The sequence below is a fragment of the Lutra lutra genome, chromosome 11, assembly GCF_902655055.1.
Source record: "Lutra lutra chromosome 11, mLutLut1.2, whole genome shotgun sequence".
In the NCBI taxonomy this organism is placed as follows: Eukaryota; Metazoa; Chordata; class Mammalia; order Carnivora; family Mustelidae; genus Lutra; species Lutra lutra.
This window is the reverse complement of record NC_062288.1, coordinates 54,646,460-54,667,658: the sequence shown is the minus strand read 5'-3', so window position 1 is coordinate 54,667,658 and position 21,199 is coordinate 54,646,460. Positions and strand designations below refer to the sequence as shown.

At 43.5% G+C, this 21,199-nt stretch overlaps 1 protein-coding gene across 1 annotated transcript in view; it reads right to left on the bottom strand.

Moving 5' to 3' along the window:
- The window catches only part of DNAH11 (dynein axonemal heavy chain 11), a 328,215-nt gene that overhangs the window by 68,534 nt on the left and 238,482 nt on the right, over positions 1 to 21,199 (bottom strand). Inside the window, exons 62-64 of the mRNA XM_047694987.1 lie at positions 17,790 to 17,924; positions 12,651 to 12,821; positions 714 to 949 (exon numbers count right to left, since the gene is read on the bottom strand). Coding sequence (XP_047550943.1) covers positions 714 to 949; positions 12,651 to 12,821; positions 17,790 to 17,924 — 542 coding nt within the window. The remainder of the gene's footprint in view (positions 1 to 713; positions 950 to 12,650; positions 12,822 to 17,789; positions 17,925 to 21,199) is intronic.

Genomic DNA, 21,199 nt, shown 5'->3' with positions numbered 1-21,199 from the left:
TCATCCTCCCTCTCCAAACATAGGCTCTCCCCCTCAAAAATAATTTCTTCAAGTTTTCAGATAAGCAAGGAGTACATTTATCTGCATAACGGCAGAAATTCCTTATTTCGTTTTCTATGTGAAAAGATGATGAAAGGGTCAAATCAAATACCAGTAAGTCTAAAATTATTCAATATTAACTGAAGACCAACTTCGTCCAAGACAAATTTATCAAACAGTAATGTCATGAGGTGCCAATGACAGAAAGTCTCAGAATAGATTCAGTCCTCCAAGGCGATATACAAAACTTGACTAGGAAATTCTCTTCAGGCAGTGTTGGGGTTGTAGGCACGCTAAAATCCTACAACAGGCCAGGTGTGTGTTTGGGAATAGATTTCTCACCCACTGACAATTGCTGTGTTGCCCCATGCCAAATGTCCTCAGGGAAAATGGTCCATCCTGTTCCATTCTTGGCCTTAGGAAACCTACCTATCTCTTCACTCAGGTGCAGGGTTTGTTCTCACCTTCAGCTTAATTTCATCTTCAGGTAAGTGGATGCTACCTAACAGAGAGGCCCTCTCTACAAAGATACTTTATATGAAGCGTGAGCAAGCAGATAAACAATACTGCCCCATTTCACAGTAGCAGAGAGGGCAGGCAACACCGGACTTGGCAAAAATCAGACCCATTTCATGGCCATTCAACAGAAAGCCAATCCCGCCGATCTCACGTACCCTTTCTGGCCCAAATGTGTGACCTTCAGGTCCGCTCCGTACTTATTCTTGATCCACTTAATTCCCTGCTGCTGGGGATCGATCATCAGGGGCCAGCGCTCACAGTGTGTCAGGATAGTGGCATTTTCGGTCGACATTCTGTCACTGGGCAGTCCCTCATTATTCCAGGTGGCAATGGTAGCGTCGTCTGTCAACATGGCAACCAAGTCCAGGCCTTCGGTTATGGGGATGGAAACCTTGAGAATCAGAGTTGAATACAGTCAACTGCCAGGGTGGGAGAGGAAAGACTCCATGCAACGGACAAGAAAACGAGAGATAAAAGCCAAGACAACACCTGCCAGTTCTCTCTGGGCTCTCGGAAGCCAAATGCAGCTCTTGCCGCGGAACACAATTTGACCCTATAAACACGGTACTGACCGCTCTGAAATCTGTCAAATTCAGTATTCAACATGTGGTTTATTATTGCGTCTGACTTCAAGAGAAAGAAACGTGGCCCTAGGCAGATATCCTTGGCTGTTCCCCCAAGGGGAGGGGGGCTTAGACACCAGAAAGAACCGCAGGAGAACAGAAATGTTCTTGCTCCGGGGGTCATCGTCCCACATGAGCAAGGCTCAAACGCAGTATCTTGCTCAGGCAATTCATCCTGTAGCACAGGCCAACATTACCAAGAGATGACTTCTCTTCTGTGGGCAGGTTGATGGGATGAATTCTCTGCCCAGGGACTGAGATGACAGCCTCATGTATCTAGCATGAGGGAGGTTGGGAGGGGAGGGGCAGAGGGCAGAGGAAGAGAAGCAAACTCCCTGCTGAGTGCAGAGTCCTGCGGGGGGCCGTGGGGGTTGGAGGGGGAGGTGTTGATCTCACAACCCTGAGATCATGACCTGAGCTGAAATTACAAGTTAGATGCTCAGAACTGACTGAGCCACCCAGGTGTCCTCAACATCTGTTTATTTATTTTTATTTTTATTTTTATTTTTATTTATTTACTTGACAGACAGAGATTACAAGTAGGCAGAGAGGCAGTCAGAGAGAGAGGAGGAAGCAGGCTCCCTGCTGAGCAAAGAGTCCCATGTGGGGCTTGATCCCAGGACCCTGGAATCATGACCTGAGCTGAAGGCAGAGGCTTTAACCCACTGAGCCACCCAGGTGCCCCCCCAACATCTGTTTAAAGAATAAGGATCATTCTTTACAAAAGTGGACTTTACAAAAAATACACAAGACTATAGAAGGGAATTTATTAAAGAATTTCTTCATTCAGTCACCCACCACCAAATATTTATGGAGCACCTCCTATGTACTAAACCCCATGTGGTGGCTGGGTGAGGGGCTAACATGGAAACATGCCTTCATTAGAGAGGGCAGTAAGAGCCCTACATAGAGTGGGCCAGGGGCCGGGGGTCGGGGGCTGGGGTGTAGCAGCAGCTGGAATCAAGACTTACTGGTTGGCCAGGGATCTGCAGCAAAGAAAATGGCGGCAGGATTCTTATAGTAGAGCTGCGAGGCAATTCATGACACTATCTCTAGAGAAGGTAGCACAATAGTCCTACTATCTCTGACTACAATGTTATCTTAGCAATAAACTCCATCTCCTACCAACAAGCCTTGGGACTGACACACAGTTTTCTCAAAGACACGAGAAGAGAGAAAATCGCTATCTTTTAGAATAAGCATCCTCCTATTAGCAAGGAGTCTGCAGCTTTAACTTCTTAACTTTGACTTAAGGGAAACAACTTGTAACAACTGGAGGCTTTAAATAACTTGAATTTCTGATGCTACAAGGAATAGGAGACAGTACACATGTAGATCTTGTGTCCAAATTCCACAGTTTGAATTGCTTGAGCACCTACTGGGTGCACAGTTGAGGGCAGGGGATCAAAGAGAACCTTCCCTCTCCCTTTTTAAATGATCATTTTCATCTACTAGGGGAAAGAGAGCAGGTAGCTCACACCAAAGAGGATCCTGACTGCTGTGTGAGACTTTGACACTGAAATTTTTAGACACAAATTTCAGGATATTTTCTTGATAGCACTGTGTGCAAATAGTTGCAGGAGTACATCAAGAAATTTTTTCACTGGAATTTTTTTTTAGATATTTAAATCATAGGAATCGTTCTCACAATCAACTTTAACCTAGGCTTAGGCAGGGGAAAATAAACCTCAATTCATAGGGGTAGACAGTGTATTGCTGAGTGAAAGAAGTCAGTCAGAGAAGGATAAATACCATATGATTTCACTCCTACGTGGAATTTAAGAAATAAAACAAACGAACAAAGAAAAAAAAGCAAGCCAAAAAAAAAAAAGAAACTCTTCAATACAGAGAACCAACTGATGGTTACTGGAGGGGAAGTGGGGGGATGGGTAAAATAGGTGAGGGGGTTAAAGAGCACAGTCATTGTGATGAGCACTGGGTACGTATAGAACGGTTGAATCACTACGCGGACACCGGAAACTAATCACACCGTACACCAATTACACTGGGATTACAGTAAAACAACTGTGAGGCTGCTGAATTAAAACAATGAAACAAAACACATTTCTTCGAAAAAGACAGTGACAAAACTACTAATATTTATAAGGCTTTAAGTGTTTACAAAAGTTATCACATACATTCACTCTTTTCAATGTCTCATTTAACTTAGAGGAGTTCTGGCAAGTAGACCTCTTTGGTTGTCTCTTTTTGCTTAGGACACTGAGGCATAAAGAGGCTAAGAGCACTAATGACTCCTTGTTTTGTTCTGTCTGTTAACTGCTAGGTCAGACTGAGGAGCAGATTGTAAATGCCTCCATAAACATGTCCAGGTCTCTGTCGCGTGTGCCAGAGGATAACAGCTCTGGGTGGAAACAATTCTGGGTAACATTTTTCTTAGACCCACAGGCCATGTATGACTACTACCCCTGTCTTGTTGGGTCACCGCTCTCTGAGCTACTCTTTGGAAGAAAGCAGTTTTGAGTAACAGTTTAATTTGGATCCTCCAGGCCACATATGCCACTGTCCCTGTCCTTTCAGTCCCTGCTATGCTGCTCTTGTTCTTCCCCATCCATCCTCCAGACTCATGCCCCTGACACTGCACATTCTGACAACCCTTCCCACAAGCCCTTTAGTAGCCTGATCCCATTTGGACCAAATCACCTTGCTCCCACTACCCACTCATTTTCACCAAAATACCAGCTCTCACCTAAGGCAGTGGTTCTCAACCCCACGCTGCATTTTAGAATGTGCCAGAGCTTTCAAATGCTGCCAACGTGTAGTCTCCCATCACTAATGACTCAACTTTAACCAACATCACTATATTTTAAAAGTTCACACCCACATAATTCCAGCATGAGGCTGGGGGGCAAGAATGGCTTCCCTTAGGTCTTACTTCACTTCAGGGCTTTCTCAAGTAGACTGTTTTCTTAATACTCTCAGACTCAACACATGTGTAGGAAAATAGTTGTCATTCTTCTTACTTCCCTACAGGTCATTCCAAGACCACTGCTACCATTCTTTAATAAAAAATGCCACCTCTGAGGCTCATGGAGTCCAGTTATACAATCCTCTATGTGTCTCCTCATATTAATTATCAAGGACGTAGCTACTAGTCTTTCTTGCCTTTCTAAGTTTTGCTATCGATCTGTGACAACATCAATTCCCATATAGATGATGAATCTAATCTCTGGCCTTGACATCCTTCAGGCCAAAACTCTGCACTCTCTTTCCCCTCCAGCACTCTGGATGAAAAGGAGGAGGGAGAGGAAAGTAACAGGACCATCAAGGAGGATGACACAATATCCCTATCCCTGGATTCCCCACACGCTCCACCTCCAATGAGCGTGACATGTTTCTGATCAGGCATTACACGATCTCCTTCTTTAGATGACAACCGCTGTCCCACACCACCTAATAATCTGAAATAATTTCACCGAAATCTAAATGTCTAATCCCCACTTGATTAAACATGACTGTCTATCTCTCACCTTTAAACACAATACTTACTCTAACCAATGGTACTAAGATACTTAGTCTCTTACCTACCATATATTTTTTTATTACAGTAAAATATTTATAACACAAAATTTGCCATTTTAACCATTTTTCTGTGTCCAGTTCAACGGCTGTAAGTACATTCACACTGTCGTGCGACCATCCCAACCATTCCTCTCCACAAATTTTTCATCTTCCCAAACTGAAACTCCATGCCCATTAACTGGTAACTCCCCAGCCCCCTCTTCCCACAGCTCCGGGTGACTACCATTGTCCTTTCTGTCTCTGTGAATCTGACTACTTTAGATACTTCATGTAAGTAGAATCATACAATCCTTGTCCTTTCATGACTGGCTTATTTCACTCAGCATAAGGTCTACAAGGTTCATCCATGTTGTAGCATGTGACAGAAGTTCCTTCCTCACACTGAATAATAATCCATTATCTGTATACACCTCCTTTTGTTTATCCACTCATCTACTGAGGGATACAAGGATTGCTTCTCCCTTTGGGCTACTGTGAATCATGCTGCTATGAACAAATACACAAGTATTTGAGTCCCTGCTTTAACTTCTTTTGGGCATATACCCATAAGCAGAATTGAATCATGTGGTAATTCTGTATTTAATTTTTTGAAAAATTCTATCATATTTTTTTTTTTTTTAATAAGGGCACTCTTAAGATTTTTTTTTTTTTTTTTTTTTTTTTTTTTTTTTGTCAGAGAGAGAGGGAGAGAGAGCGAGCACAGGCAGACAGAATGGCAGGCAGAGGCAGAGGGAGAAGCAGGCTCCCCGCCAAGCAAGGAGCCCGATGTGGGACTCGATCCCAGGACGCTGGGATCATGACCTGAGCCGAAGGCAGCTGCTTAACCAACTGAGCCACCCAGGTGTCCCAACTCTATCATATTTTTAACCACACATTTCTGGCTACACTCGCATCTCCTCCAGCCTAATTAGCACCTTCCATTCCTTAACTGTTCCTCTGCCAGCCCCCATGACCTTCTCTGGCTTCGTTTCCTTCTGGCTTATCTGTCCTGGCTGGATTCAACATCTTTTGTCCTTTTTTCTTCCTCTTACACTTATTGCTGATGAAAGCTTTATTACTGTGACTATGCATTTATCTTTTCCAAACTCATCTTTGGTTTCTTTAAGCTGCTTGGCAACAATTAACATCTACCCTCCTGTTGCCCTCAACAGGCATTTTTGGTGTTTTCACTCCCCCTACACATGTCCTCCTGGTGTCAGCTTGCTCATCTTTGGCCAGGGGGTACTGCATTTCCCTGGCTTCCTGAGAGGAGAGAGATCAGTATGTGTGGATGTGTCAACTTTCTCTCCAGATCTCTACCACTAGCCACTTTTGTCTGCTTCCCTCCCACCTAAGCTCAAAGAGTCTTGCTTCTCCAATCTGAAGGTCATTCTACTCCCTCTATTCTGGAGCCTGTCCCTCCCCACTTTTGGGGCCTCATCCCTCCTCACCCTTTTATCCTTCACAATTCCTTCTCCCTTTCTTCTCCTGAAGCAAGAAAACATGCTCCCGTCTCATTCACACTGAAAAACCAACCCTACCCATACTCTATGTCTCTGACTAGGCACTCTGCTTACCTCCTTCCCATCACAGGCAAATTCCTCCAAGAATAATGTCTTTTCCTTCTATTCCTCCACCTCCCACTTTCTGTGTAACTCAGTGCAATCTGGCTTCTGGCTTGTCAGACCTTCGTGGTCACAGAAGACCTTCACATTTCCATATGTGAGGACACCTTCAGTTCTTAGCTCTCCTCCCACGTGTCTCTGTGGCTCCAGCATTACTGACCATCCCCATGTTTATATTCTCGCCTCCCAGTCACCACGATGGCCAGAGGTGTTCTCTAGTCTCTGCTCCTTCTTCATCTTTCTCTACTTCCCAGCACTGAGGCAGTTCCCTTTACTCTAAAGCTCCTCTGACGTGATCTCACCCAAGTGCAGTTCCAACAACTCCCTACACATCGATGGCTCTCAAATCTCTCCACCCAATAAGGATCTTATCTAGCTCCTACTGGTCACTGACACGTGAATGCTTCAGAGATACCGTGCAGTCATCTTTCTGTTACCTCCATCTTTTCTCCCAAACCAATTTTAATCTCTGGCAATGGCACCTACGCCTACTGCCTATCTCGCTACCGCTCCCATCGGCAATCCAGGGCTTTGTTTTACTAGTGCTTTCTCCTTGTCTCGTCTGGCAACACCCCCCCTGCTGGCCACGCCTGCCGTCAGCACTTTGTTCAGCTCACAGTCTTCCGGACGGCCACTGTAACATATGGCCTCAGGAACAATGGTCTCTTCCCCTTCCAAGTCACTGTTCTTTCTGTGCCCACTGTGAACTTTCAAATGTGTAATTCTGACCAAAGACCTACTTAAAATCCTTCAATGACTCCTGATGCTTATGATAAAATTCAAATTCTGTTTCTTCGTTTATAACATGGGGGTTATAATATGGCTCCTTACTAATTTGTCTTGTTCAGCTGTACTTTCCCGTCTTTAATGACATACCAGTGTATTTACATTATTTGAAGCTTACTTAACATTCTAAGTCACTTGGAACTCTTTCTGTTTGCCTTGAAGCTATGAAGGAAAGTGCTAACTGTCATTTTGCCCAAAAGGTTGGTCAGTTGTTCAATCACCATTCACTGAAAACTCCATTATTCCCCCCACTGATATGCAATGTACATGTAAGCATACATTCCTTTATTTTAAAAATACATATTGATCATCTGGTAGGTCCTCAAAGGATCAAACAAAGAGCTACCATGCAGCCTATTAAAACAAACAAACAAACAAATAAAAAACCAACCTCACTCCTGCCTATGTACCAAAGAGAAATAAACATGTCTATGCAAAAAACCTCACACAAATAACCCTAATGTTCACAGCAGTATTTTTCATAATAATCAAAAAATAGAAGCAACCCAAATGCCCACTAACTGATGAATGTGTAAGTAAAATGTGGTACATTCATATAATAGGATATAATTCAGGCTTAACAAGCAATGAATGCCCTGATACAGGCTACATATATCATGGATGAACCTGGAAAACATGCAAAGTAAAAGAAGTTAGGCAACAAATACCACACGTTCTGTGAGTTCATCCTTAGGAAGTGTTCAGAACAGGCAAATCTGTGGAGACCTAAATTAGGCTGGTGACTGTCTAAGCCTGGAGAGGAAGGGGTGACTGGAGCTAACGGATATGGGGTTTATTCTGAGGGTGATGAAAATGTTTTAGAATGGACTGTGATGACGGTTGTACAACTCTGTGAATACCCTAACACTACTGAAGTGTACACTTAAATGGGTGAACGGTATGGTATATAACTCACATCTCAATGAAGAGATATACCGAGCATTTATGATGTTCCGGGTGCCATTTCAGCATAGAGTAGTTAAAAAAACCATACAAAATCCTTGCTTCTGTGGATCTTACACCACAGTTGAGGGAGAGGAAAGCTATTAACCACATCAAATGAATAAATGAAAGAACATATTAGAAAGTGACAAATGTTATGGTGAAAAAAATGGAGTGGGAGGAGGCATGCTGAGGGATAGAGGTTATAATCCTATCCAGGGATCTGAAGATGTTATTTGAACAAAGCCCTGATGGATGGGAAAGAGATACTTGTATGTCCTGAGAGAAGACTTTAAGCAGAGTTGACAGCTGGTGCAAAGGGCCTGCAGTTGTTGGAACACACCTGTATATTCAAGAAAGGTGGCCCGTGTGACTGCAGCAGGGCAGTGAGGAAAAGAATAATAGAAAGCGAGATAATGAGAGTAAGGGGCAAAATCCTAGAGGGTTTTATAACACTTTCTAGGATTTCTAGTTTTTGCTTGAAGTACAGTGGTGGGGTGGGGTCATCAGAGGGATTTTCAAAGAAAATTCACTTTCTCTGACTTGCCCTGGTAACTGATCACACTGGCTGATACACTGAGATCAGATTTGGAGCAGAGCAACACATGCAGCAATAGGAGGAGCAGTTTAGGAGATTAGGAGATTTCTGCAGTTACTCAAGAGAGGGATGGTCGTTTGGCCCAGGATGGGAGCAGAGTAGGTGGGGAAAACTGGTCAGATTCTGAACAGACACTGAAGGCGTAGCCTACAGAATTTCCTAGATGGACTGGATACGAGTGCTACAGGAAGGTGATCATGTGGGGCTCGAGCTGCTGTTCAACCAGTTGGGAGTATTTGGGTAGAAGGGGTTGTGGGGGGAAGGTGGGATTTCAGTTGGGATGCGCTGTACGTGGACATCTTTCAGGCACAGGAGTGAAGATGCCAGGTCTGAGCCACAGATACACTTTTGCAAATTACTGACGTACCAGGGACATTTAAAGCCAGGAACCTGGTGAAAAGCAGCTCAAAGAGTAAAGTCTGGGAATTTCACCGTTAAAGGTGGGGAGAAGAGGAAAAATGTAACGAAGCCCAAGAAGGATTGGTCAGTGAGGTAGGAATAAGATGGGGAAAGGGGAGGTCTTGGAATCAAGTAGAGAAGGTACTGATGGAAGGACGGGGGGATCGATTACATCAGGTGCAGCCAAGAGGCAAGTATGATGAGAATGGAAAACAAACCACTGGACTTAGCAACGTGGAAGCAAAACTACCCCAGAGGAGGCTTGGTGGAATGGTAGGGACAAAAGCCTGTCCAGAGTGATTCAGAAAATGGAGGGAGGACTTGGAGACAGTGACTGCAGATGACTCTTCTGAAGTGACTACTGTAAATGAGAATAGAGAAATGGAAGAGTAGCTGGAAGGGCCGGGAGGGGTCAAGAGAAACGTGTTAGGTGTATCTTGTTTGATGGGAGAAATAACTACGTATGTTCACGCCGGTGGCAATGATCTAGTCATGAATTAGCAGGGAGGGAAGAACTGAGGAGAGTGGAAAACTGCTCTGGCATTATTCTTGGGGAAGGGAAAGGAGATGGAAACTAGTAGAAACCCAGAGGATCACTCTTAGATACAAGTGTCAACTGTTCCTCTTACAGCATCAGGAGCGAAGACATGGTATGAGCATTGGTATCACAGGGGACATATGTTTGTAGGATGTCTCTTGACATCCTAGATCAGTTCTGAACTCGATTATACTTTTCCAGTTCCCCTTCAGAACAACCTTGTTGTAATTATTGTCGTTTTAGAACATATTTTACTATCTCGAAGTACAAGTGCTTTCTTACTGTTCTATTCCAAAATTACCTTGGTGATTTCAAAAACATATTTTTTCAACAAACTTTGGAACCACTGGGTCAAGTAAAAATATAATTCCCCCCACCCCCAGAGTTTTGACTCAAATGGAACTAAATTTATTTATGAAATTGGGGAGAATTGATCATTTAGAACATGAAGTCTTCATTTCTAGGAAGGATTAAGGATGGCTGACCTGCTTTATAAAAGGGTTCCTTCCAAGGTCACCTTACCTATGTCAACGGATCATTAATAAATGCCATGCTTGGTTTGCAGGTTTTAAAAATCACAACCATAGTCACTTGCTGACGGGTTAACTTATGAACCCTCTGAATCCCCAGGATAGCCGAACCAAACTGACAAGTCAGAGACACTTAGGGGACAGTTACCTACAGGCACGTGGAGCTCCAGAAGCCACCCTAATGTAATGAGAAGAAATAACAACACTGGCTTCTTGAGAGGAGAGGATGAAGAAACACTTTTGGAGGAAAAGTAATTTAAAAATGCACATTCTTAAGCAATTTTAGCTCCTCTTGGCCCCGGCACAGGTTTTGCATGGATGTGATGATCTTCCCACCTTGCTGTGACTGGATCTAGAAGGAGGCAGGGTTAACTAGCTCAGAAACTGGAACCCTCTTTCCAGACGGACAGCCCTTTGTTAGGTTTTCGGGGGCACTTTGTGCCAGCTGCCTTAGGGACAGAGAGGACTCTTCCAAAGGAACGTCATTCATATAATTTGGAAGCATCTTCTTCCTTTAGCATAGTTGTGCCCGGAGATATGTGCAAGCGTGAGCTGGTCACATCTCAGGGCCCACTTCTCGGTCTGCACGGTACCTGTGTGCTCAGGAGGGCGGAAGAGAGCGTGGAGAGGACGGGAAACAGGCGTGAGGCTCCCTGTGGAGACTTGTGGGGCCACAGGCTTCACAGGCCCATGGTTTAAATGAGTATGTGTACAGCATACAGCATCAGAAAACTGCTGTTCTGCTTTGGGGCTAGGTTTAGCATGTTTGAGACATTTTGGGGAAGTCAATCAATTCTCTTGTTTTATTTGTATGACTTCTTCAAAACAAGACTTTATGTAACATTTGGGCTTTTAACTAAGTGCGAAAATACACATGGGTTGACAGGAAACTTCCTAGAAACACACACACTAAATGATGCTCTACTAGTGACTTAAGACCGATTATAAAGTTAAACTTGAGAAGGCACATTTCCAACTTAAACACTGTAAAATGACTGGGAGCTTAAGTTCCAACTGCCAGGACTACGACATGCCCCCAAAGCGAAGAGGAATTGTGACTATAAGAAGACAAGGTGAAGTTCAAGAGTTCGGACAGCTCGAGATGAAGGTGAATTTCCCTACAGCTTTGGAAAGAATGAGAAAGCTCTGTGAATGATGGAGAATGCAGAAAGGACCACGTAAGAGGACAACTGTCACTCTGAATTAGTCACGGGATGATGCAGGCCAAGACACCCGTACAGAGGACCGAAGTCTGGTGAAGACGAAACCAAGAAAGAGGGCACGAGCAGAGTCAGGCAGCTGATACTCTGAAGCCCATGACACAGTCAGAGTTGGACGGTCTCAGCAGGAGGCTCTGTGTTCTTATGTAAAAGCCTATATCAGGGCAGAAATACTTAAAGAAAAGCCTTGCACTTTTGGGAAGTAGTAGAGACAAACTCCTAAAAATCTTCGACATTATAGCTGTTCAATACCACAGGTATATTAAATCATTACAAAAGGACTATTCCTCTAAAATTATCAATTACGGAATGCCTTTATAGTGAACTTTCCCTCCATCACTTCATTTCATCTGTGCAAGTGCCACTGACATATCTTTATGTCATGGAAACAACTATTGTGAAAAGTGAGGCAGAATTATTATTATTATTATTATTATTATTATTATTATTATTACTAATGCAGAATGTTAATATTCAGAGATGTAAGGATATCTTTTTTTTTTTTTTAAAGATTTTATTTATTTATTTGACAGAGAGAGATCACAAGTAGATGGAGAGGCAGGCAGAGAGAGAGAGAGAGGGAAGCAGGCTCCCTGCTGAGCAGAGAGCCCGATGCGGGCCTCGATCCCAGGACCCTGAGATCATGACCTGAGCTGAAGGCAGCAGCTTAACCCACTGAGCCACCCAGGCGCCCGAGATGTAAGGATATCTTAAGGGCTTTTGTCAACTGAGCTGACACAGTGTTGCAGAGCAAACACGGGCATGGATTCAGAAGGACTAACCTCCTCTTCTACACGACCTTAGTCACTTACACTTCTGTGACTCAGTTTCCTCTTTTGTACAAGGACAATCATGAACTAGATGATTTCACATCTTCCAAATCTGTGATTTCACTTCGCTTGTGGTTTTGGATTTTTAGATTTAGGAGGCGTTATTTTTATACGTGCATACAAAATGCTCACTTTTTATCTGAAGGTAGGTGTGAAAAGAGAGTCTTTAATAAATAACCCATCATGTCAGGAAGAAGAAAGAAAACTTCCTGTTATTCCATCAGAATAACCCCAACTTGATTTCCGTTATCAGTTTTGTTAAAAGCAGTTTTGCAAGAGTTTATAAAAAGTAATTTACTCTTTTTCATCTCTCTGTTGAAAGCATCATTTAAACAAGAAACACTGCGACACACAAGGAATGTCTCTCTCTACGGGAATTTCCCATCAGTCAGAGGGTCATGATAAAGGTACAAAAGAGCCTGTTATGCATACTGATTTGTCTGCTGCTTCCAAATGCTTCCAAGGTAAGGAAGTGAGCTTACCTTGTGCTGGAGAAAGGGAACCCACTTGAAGTCTACCAGTTCCTGGCGATACGGTTTTGTAAAGGGTCCGACATAAGACACAAAGGCTGCCGTCAGGAGAACGTCTCCACAGAGGGTCTTCTCCTGAGCTTCAAATGATTTAACAGACTGACCCCAGCGAATCTTCTCAGACTGAAAGGTAAAATTACTCAGATGTAATTGCAGAGTGAACACCAACTCAACAAATGTTTACCGTGACCACCTTACAGCTCTGTTTTAGTCTACGTCTTTCTGCAAAGCCTTGAGAAGGAACAGAACTGGATTTCATGACTATCATCATCTTCCTCATGTCTGAAAGCCATCATTAGGAAGGAAGGGGACTCTCATACTCCCTTTAGTGCAGTTTCCTGCAATATGGCATTAGATCTTTCCCATCTCCTGTCAGATGCTCTCTTTCTTCAAAGCTGACAGTCACTTCCCTATCCCTCTGAGCGTGGAGGACCAAGAGCTTTGGCCATTCCCAAGTGACATTAGAATTTTTGATGGCAGCCTAGCGGCTCTGCCTTCCTCCTGCTTTGCACCAATGGTACTCCACTGCCCTGAGCAAACACCGTTTTAAACATACTGCTGTCAGCTGATTAGAGATAAACGAAAAATGACCAACACCACTTGCATTCATTAATTCAAATGCAAAGCTTTAAGAGCCACCTATCCTAGATGCTATTAACTAAAGAATAATGCTGGTAGTTACTAAACTCGGGTTATTTCTCTAATATAATCACTCTCTTCGTGGAAGAGCCTATAGAGCCTATAGAGTCCATGTTAAAACACACACACACACACACACACACACACACACACACACATATATATATATATATATGAATGAATGAATGAAATCAGGAGGGTTTCACCAGTCTTGAAGACAATACACTCAAAGAATGCTGTTGAAGTCCTTTTATCTAGTTGGATGGTCATTTAACCAGATTTCTAAGTTAAATATGAAGCTGCCTTAATATTGGATTTAAATAAAACTGCAGTAAATGTCTATGGATTGACTGTAGGAGAGCTCACTAACTCACCGTTTCAGTGCATACTAAAATGAGCATCACATCCTGAGAACGTGCAAATTAATAGGTACTGAAAAAAGTAAGCAATCTGATAGTCCAAGCAAAGAAGAACTCTATGGAATTTAGCTCTGCTTGTGAAAGAGGAGAGACAGCACTCAGAGAGCAAAAATGACCTATGTCAGAAGAGACTGGAATGCCAGCTCCCCGGCAAGCCACCATAATACGCGCATCACGGAGGTTGTTAAATTAGCAAGTGAGAATGGTTATCAAAGCTATTTTAAGATTGTCTCTTTGCTGTGCTTAATAAAGATCGCCCCAAGTTAGCCATACAAACACTAAGGAACTTCAACTCTTTAGCCCTCATGAGAGAATTCATTACTTTCCCTCCTCTGCTACCGACCATATGTCCATTAATTTTGAAGAGAAATTTCTCATTTGCCTTTCCTCCATCTTTGTTGTCTTTGGATAGTAAATGATAAACAATAAAGTGCACCCACCTCATTCTCCAAAACAGCTTTGAAATTTGAAGATTTACTAAACACAGACTTATTGGCTATTGAAATCGTCAATAATTTCACTATACCACCCACGCAACATAAATCATTACTGACATTGGCTAACAAGGGTTTAAGAGTTGGAACATGTCCTGTAATAAATTTCTAGACAGTTAAAAATCACTATAATTTTATTCTAATGCATTATAGATTGCCTGTAATGTCATCCTGGCTGGGGTGACCCATTTCTAATTTTGAACAGCTGTTCAGCTCAGGAGTTAGTTAATGATTAAATATAAATTGCCTGATTTATTAGTCTGAATGGTAGAGACTATAGCTTCCAGGTCAATGCTATATAGACAAAATCATCAGTCTTGATGCTTTTCAGAAGTTAACTGTCTCCTGTTCTAGTCAGAAAGAATTTATCCTCAAAGGAAAAGGTCTGACATCTTCAATTAATCCTTAAAAGAAGGTGTGTGTGTGTGTATACAAATATATATGTGATTTGTTTTTTGGCTGATTAACATGATTTCACCTTCTTTCCTCTCCTCGTCTAAATCATCACGCGTAAGCCAAGCCTTTGGAAAACACTGCCGTGTGTCAGAGACACATGGTAGAGACTGTTCTTTCCTTCAGAGAAGTTTTGGACATCTTAAACCTACTACAAGCAAACAGTCTAATCAAATGGCACTTTTTCGTTTTCTTAGGTACCTCACAAATGGCAAACCCTTCAAACTACTTAAATCACATCACTTTCAATGGGAATGGGTGTAAACTCCACTAGGAGCAGTGGAATTTCTCAAGTGATCTAAGAAGAGTAAGTCTTCAGGGGCTACAGAATTTTTTTGTTTCTGAACACAGGAGGCTCCCCAGACTCAACCACTCATTCATTCAACAAGTATCTATGGGTGCCTATGACGTGCCAAGGATTATTCTCTCTACTTGGGATCAAGTGGAGCAGAAAACAGATGGAGTTCCTGTTCCTGTGGAGCTTATATTCTAGTCAGGGGAAAAAAGACCTCCCCATAAGAATATGTACTCACATACGTTCATCCGTAAGTGTGTCATGTCATGAGAGATGCTGTGAAGAAAATAAAGCAGACCTAGCATAAAGAAAGCTATGGTGTGTGTGTGTGTGTGTGTGTGTGTGTGTGTGTGTGTGTGCGTGCGCATGCATGGGCAGAGCAAAACCATGTAATAAGGAGAACTTTCAGCAGCCACTGAAAGAAGTGAGGGAGCTACTGATGTCATTATTTGGAAATGTGTAAGCCATGTGAAGGAAAAAGGCAAAGGTCACAAGTATAGGAGTGACTAAGAGTATGAGGACAAGCAAGGAGGCCAGCGAACGAGAAGCTAGAGGGAAGGTGACAGATGTAGGGACAGAAAGGCATCTGGGAGCTCGATCATGCTGATCAGTGAAAGCCTTTGGACTACAACTTCAGGCAATGAATTATTGGAGACTTCCCTGAATTATTGGAGGTAAGACATGGATGAACTTAATTTTTTTTAATTACTCAGCTGCGACAAGGGGCGTGGACTTTGGGGGGCAATCCTCCAGAGCTAAGGAGTGGGTGGCCTGGACCAGTGTGGGGGACAAGGCTGGGATGTGGAATGGACTCGAAGGTACAGACCTTATGCTGATGGAATGGGTGTGGGTCGTGAGAAAGAGAACAAAACCTCAAGAGTGAGTCCACAGCTTTGTGCTGTGACTCCTGGAAGAACAGACTTGTAAGTACTGAGATGGAACGCAAAGAACGGATTTTGCAGAACGGACCCTGAACTGATGTACCATGAACCATGAGCGTCAGAGAGGTACTGAGTTCAAGTTTGTAGGAAATTTTAATTAGATTTGTTTTGAAGTCGACTTTAAAAGTTAGGCTATCGCCCACCCAACTCGTCCTGATACAAATCCTCCTTCCTTTGTGGATAAGAGAAACCTGAATTTCAAGAGTGGTGATGGGTCCAGCCCCACGAGATGAACTGTGACTGGCAAAGCCGAGGATGATAACCCCATTTCCCACCTTCCTGGCCTTCTCTGAAGCGGATGTGGTTAATCCAGTTCTGGCTAAAGAGGCGTAAATGGCTGTCTGCTAGACAAGTCTCAGGAAAACTTCAGTTTTTCATGGAAAACGAGAAGAAGCCAGCCACTACAGATTATTTTCTCTCCCCCTTGAATCTGGAGGTATAGCAGCCCTCGGGATGCAGGGACATCTGTAGGGCTGCAGAATGCCAGAGAGCGAAGGACTGCGTGCTAAGCACGGAGAAGCAGAAAGGTAAAAAGAGATTCAGATTCATTGTCTGACCGCCAACTCCCCGAATCAACAATGGTAACGGTCTACCCGTGTAATTTTTTTTTTTTTTTGCAGTATGTGAAAAATAAATTCCCATTTGTTCAAGCCACTATTAATCTTAACTTTTCTATCACTTTCAGTTCAATGCATTTCTAATAGTTTAGTTATATACTCTTAGGTAGCACTCAAATAAAAACAGCAGCTTTATTGAGGCTTAATTCACATATTGTGATAGTCACCCTGTAAAGTACAGCACTGAGTGGTTTTTCACGTATTCACAGACTTGTTTGATAATTCTCACTAATTTGAGCATGTTTCTCTCACACAATGGACGACCTCTATACCTGCTGGCAGTTACTCCAGCCCCCAGCAACAGCTCATCTGCTGTCTCAGTAGCTTTGTCCCCTCTGGACATTTCCTATACATGGAATCATGCAACCTGTGGCATTTTGTCTCTTCTCTCACCTGTTTCCACTTATTTTATATTTTCAAGGTTCATCCATGTTGTAATATGTACCAAGACCTCAATCCTTTCTATGGTCAAATAATAATCTATTATATGAAGATACTATACATTGGAGAGTCAATAAAATCTGGACTTCCTGAGGACAAAGGCTGTATGTTCTTCTACCACTTGTGTTCGAACAGGAGAAATTTAATAAGAATTGTTTCAAAAACCTTTATTGAATAGTGGCCCCTGGGTGGCTCAGTTGAACATCTGACTCTTGATTTCAGCTCAGGTCATAATTTCAGGGTTGTGAGATCAAGCTCCGTGTCAGGCCCATGCACATCCTGTTGGTCTTTCTCCTTCTCCCTCTGTCCCCCCCGCTATACCCTCTATCTAAAATAATAAAAATCTTTTAAAAAATCTTCATTTAATAGGATAACTATTAACATTAATAGGTCAGTCACTTGTCAAAGCATGTCACAGGAGGAAAAAGCCAACCAACAAAGCAGACTCGGTTTTAAAAAACGTTTTGATGGTACCACTTGGTTGCAAATGTCTATTAAAAGGATCAGACAACAGTTCAGTCCCACAGCTACCCAACACCTGTCCTCGGTTTCTAACATATCTCAGAAAACCACTGAGTTCCTGGCTCCCTACTAAAAATGCAGAGAACCCATCACTTCTCCCTTTCAGTCAGCTGTAACTACGGTACGAAGGCTGATTATTTCCTTTCACTATTGATTCCGGGTCTATTTACTTATTATTGACAGCAAGTAAAGATAAAATCCAAAAAAAAAAAAAAAAAAAGGGTGATCTCAAAATTTTAGCTGGAATTTTGGAAGAAAAGGTCAACTTGCCTCAAGTTCCTTCACAAGTCTATTGGCTAGTTCAATAGTTTTGTGAGTTTGGTTCACCTCTTCTTGACATTGGACTTTCTTGGCAATTGCTTTTTCAAATGAAGCTGTAAGTCTGCTCAGATGTCGATCCAAATCCTGGTAAGAGTGAAAATTAGCTTGTGAGCCACTGTTAGGTAAAATGGAAATAATATAATCATCGTGAAGCATCTACTACCTTCAGGTCAATGGAACCAGCCTCCCAGCCTCCTTGACCTTTGCCCCTGTAAGCATACATCTTTTGCCTGCCTTCTGCACTAAGCAGAGTGCACACAGCCACTGGCGGGGGTTGTTGGGGGGAGTGCAGGGTGGTGGATGAGCCCTCCAGACTCACACACACCCTGGGTGCATGTCTCCTCTCCTTTGTACCGAAGCCTCATCCTCTGGTAACACCTTTATTCATAATAATGGTCACTTTTTGGTTCTCCACCTCTTGACTCTTTTCTTATTTTTCAATGATCCATAACTCAGGCAATAAAGAGGGGTGTTAATGACTGAGCCCCTCCAGACCTCAGCAACCTGACCCAGCCTGGGCCATGAATCAGATTGTATCTGGAAATAGGCCACTGAAACTCAGAGGTATGTCACTGCCTTTAGCATCAAAAGACCAGGAAAGAGGTGCACATTTTGGAGGGTTTCATTTGGAGAGGGACCTTGTTCCACTAGGCACACAAGAAAGCAGGGGACAACCAAGCTGTAGAAAGAGAAAGAAAGGGCAGCAATAGAAGTCACAAGGCTCTGGAGAGAAACTAACAGACATTCACGGCAGCCTCCCGTTTCCTGGATCTCTGCTCCCGAGACCAGCTCACACTTCTTTCCCTCAGAGTCTGTGACTCATCCTCAGCTCCCTTTTTGGCTTAAGGTTTTCTAAGTAGGTTTCTGTAACTGATAGCCAAAAAACCCCCCTTGACTAAGAGTACAGTCCTATGGGGACTCCTTACTACAGCCTCTTGCTAGCTGCCAAATTCTAACAATCCCAGAGAATTATAACACAGCTTTTGTAAGTGAGTGCCAAAATCTCAGAGACTTTAGTAAGCAAACCTGTCAAACGTACACTATTCATAATGAAGAGATGGCTTATATGTGTCAATGGTCCAATTATCGTATCAGTATTTAGTTTAGGCCATTAAAGCAGCCCCTCTAAAAGAAAAAGATGTACAGGTCTGACTTAAGATTAAGGTGCAAAATAAGGTCAGATATATGAGAACAGGTGAACCAGTTAGAAATCAGACTAAAACAGGGGCACCTGGGTGGCTCAGTGGGTTAGGCCTCTGCCTTTGGTCTCAGGGTCCTAGGATCGAACCCCGCATCGGGTTTTCTGCTCAGCAGGGAGCCTGCTTTCCCTCCCTTTCTCTGCCTGCCTCTCTGCCTACTTGTGATCTGTCAAATAAAAAAAAAAAAGGAAATCAGACTAAAACAAATAATATTTAAGTGTCCATTTTAGGTTATTCAAAGTGCTCATGGTTTTATAAAATACGGGAGCATGTGGGAGCTGTGGCATTCAACGCCTGTGCTCACACAGACTCCGCTAGCAGTGAAGGCCCGTCAACACGGACTGCTTGCACAACCTCTCTGCACCTCAGTCTCACCGTCTGCAGAACGGAAGTCATGTTACCCAGCTCATAGGGCTGACCCAAATATACACACAACTATGACATAAAATGGTTATATCCATGCCCGCCTAAAGTTGGGGAGGGGAGCAGGATGTCGAGAGACCACAATCTCTTACAGTAGTTTCTAGGTCTCTTGTGAGGAAGCTCTGATTTTTTTCTCTTTCCTAAGACACCTGCATAGCGAATAGGCGTGGGAGACAGAGATGGTGTTCCTCCCTGGGCACAAGACAGAACTGTCTCGTGGGAAGAAGGATGATGATGGGTTTCTTTACGGGGGAAAGCCTGAGCCAGTTCAGTCACTATGCTCTTTAGACCGGGACTCCTGTGCCTGCCATGTCTCTCGGCTGTGACACTAACATGGTGGACGGCATCAGCTCCCACAGGGACTGGGGGCCCAGAGAACCAACGCACGACATCCGTGCTGTTGGCTGCCCTGTCCTTCATGGGGTCCTCTGCTCTCTCACCCCCTTGGGTCAGGTCTCCCGCCCGCCTCCATAAAACTGTGGCAGGCTAACTTGTTAGCTTGTAAGTAGGGTCAAATGTCGGCTCCTTCACAGTTCTTGATAGGCCCTGGCCTCTCAGCTTCCAGAAGTAAATGGAGTGAGGAAAAAAAGGGATGCAGCCTATCAGCTATCCTAAATCAGGGCTTGGCACACTTGAGCATGTATCAGGACCACCTGGGGGGCTTGATAAACCCAGATCCAGGGGTCCCCCACCACAGTGTCTCATTCAGTCAGTCTGGGATGGGGTCTGAGAATCCATCCTTCTAAGGAGTTCACAGGGGACCCTGCTGCTGCTGCTGGTGGTGGTTTAGGGAACACACCCAGAGAACCAGGGCCCCAAGAAAAAGGACTTCAGATGTTCTTTATGGCTCCCCTTAGCTCCTGGATGTTTGAGAGACGTGCCACTTTTCTTCCACTCCAACTCAGCCAGTTCTTTTCTGCTCAACCTTCCCTAAAAGGTCACCTTTTAGTCTTAAACTAGAGATCGGAGTAAAAGGAACAAAAACATGCAGAACAACTCTGGTTTGAATGAGTTGCCACACAGATGCCAGTATCAGACATGTCCCTCCTGTGTGAGGGAGGAAAGCAACAGGAGATGGCAAATCAGGAGGAGAGTCCAGGAGGGAGGCAAAATCAGAGGCTGTGGGAAACAAAGGCAATGCTAACCGAAACTGTAATTTCACTTGGGCTCCCGCATCCGTCTAACCTGTGCCAAAAGATAGCAACTACGCTGAGGTTCTCTGTCCTTGGTGGGAACGGCATTAGTAACTTTTCTTTGGAAATCCATTTGTGGTACAGGGATAGAGGGGACCCATTCTTCATCAAGACATTTCAATTACTACTCTGTCTTCTTTTCTCTGCGTCCGCAAGCTTAGCTCTGAGGCTTACGGAGACTGAACCTCTGCTCTGCTGTGGGTTTCTGAAAACAATTGACACGAACAATTCATTCAGCGAGTTGCAGGCTGTGCCCAAAGGATTACTAATTCTACAACCCAAGAGAGTCTTACGTGTAGGATCACATGTGGCTGGCACCCTCAGCCCTTTATCTATGGACCTTAAATTGCTTACAATCGGCATGAAGCCATTCACAGCAGATGGCAACTTTTTTTTAAAGGCTTTGGTCAAGTTGACAAAGTTTTGACCAATGAAGGTGGTTTTTCTAAAATGAGTACGCTTGCTCTAAGTTTATCAACAGTTTGCCTGTTTTTATCTCAGTAGTCACCGGGTATTTACTGAATAGCACGGACGGCACAGTAAC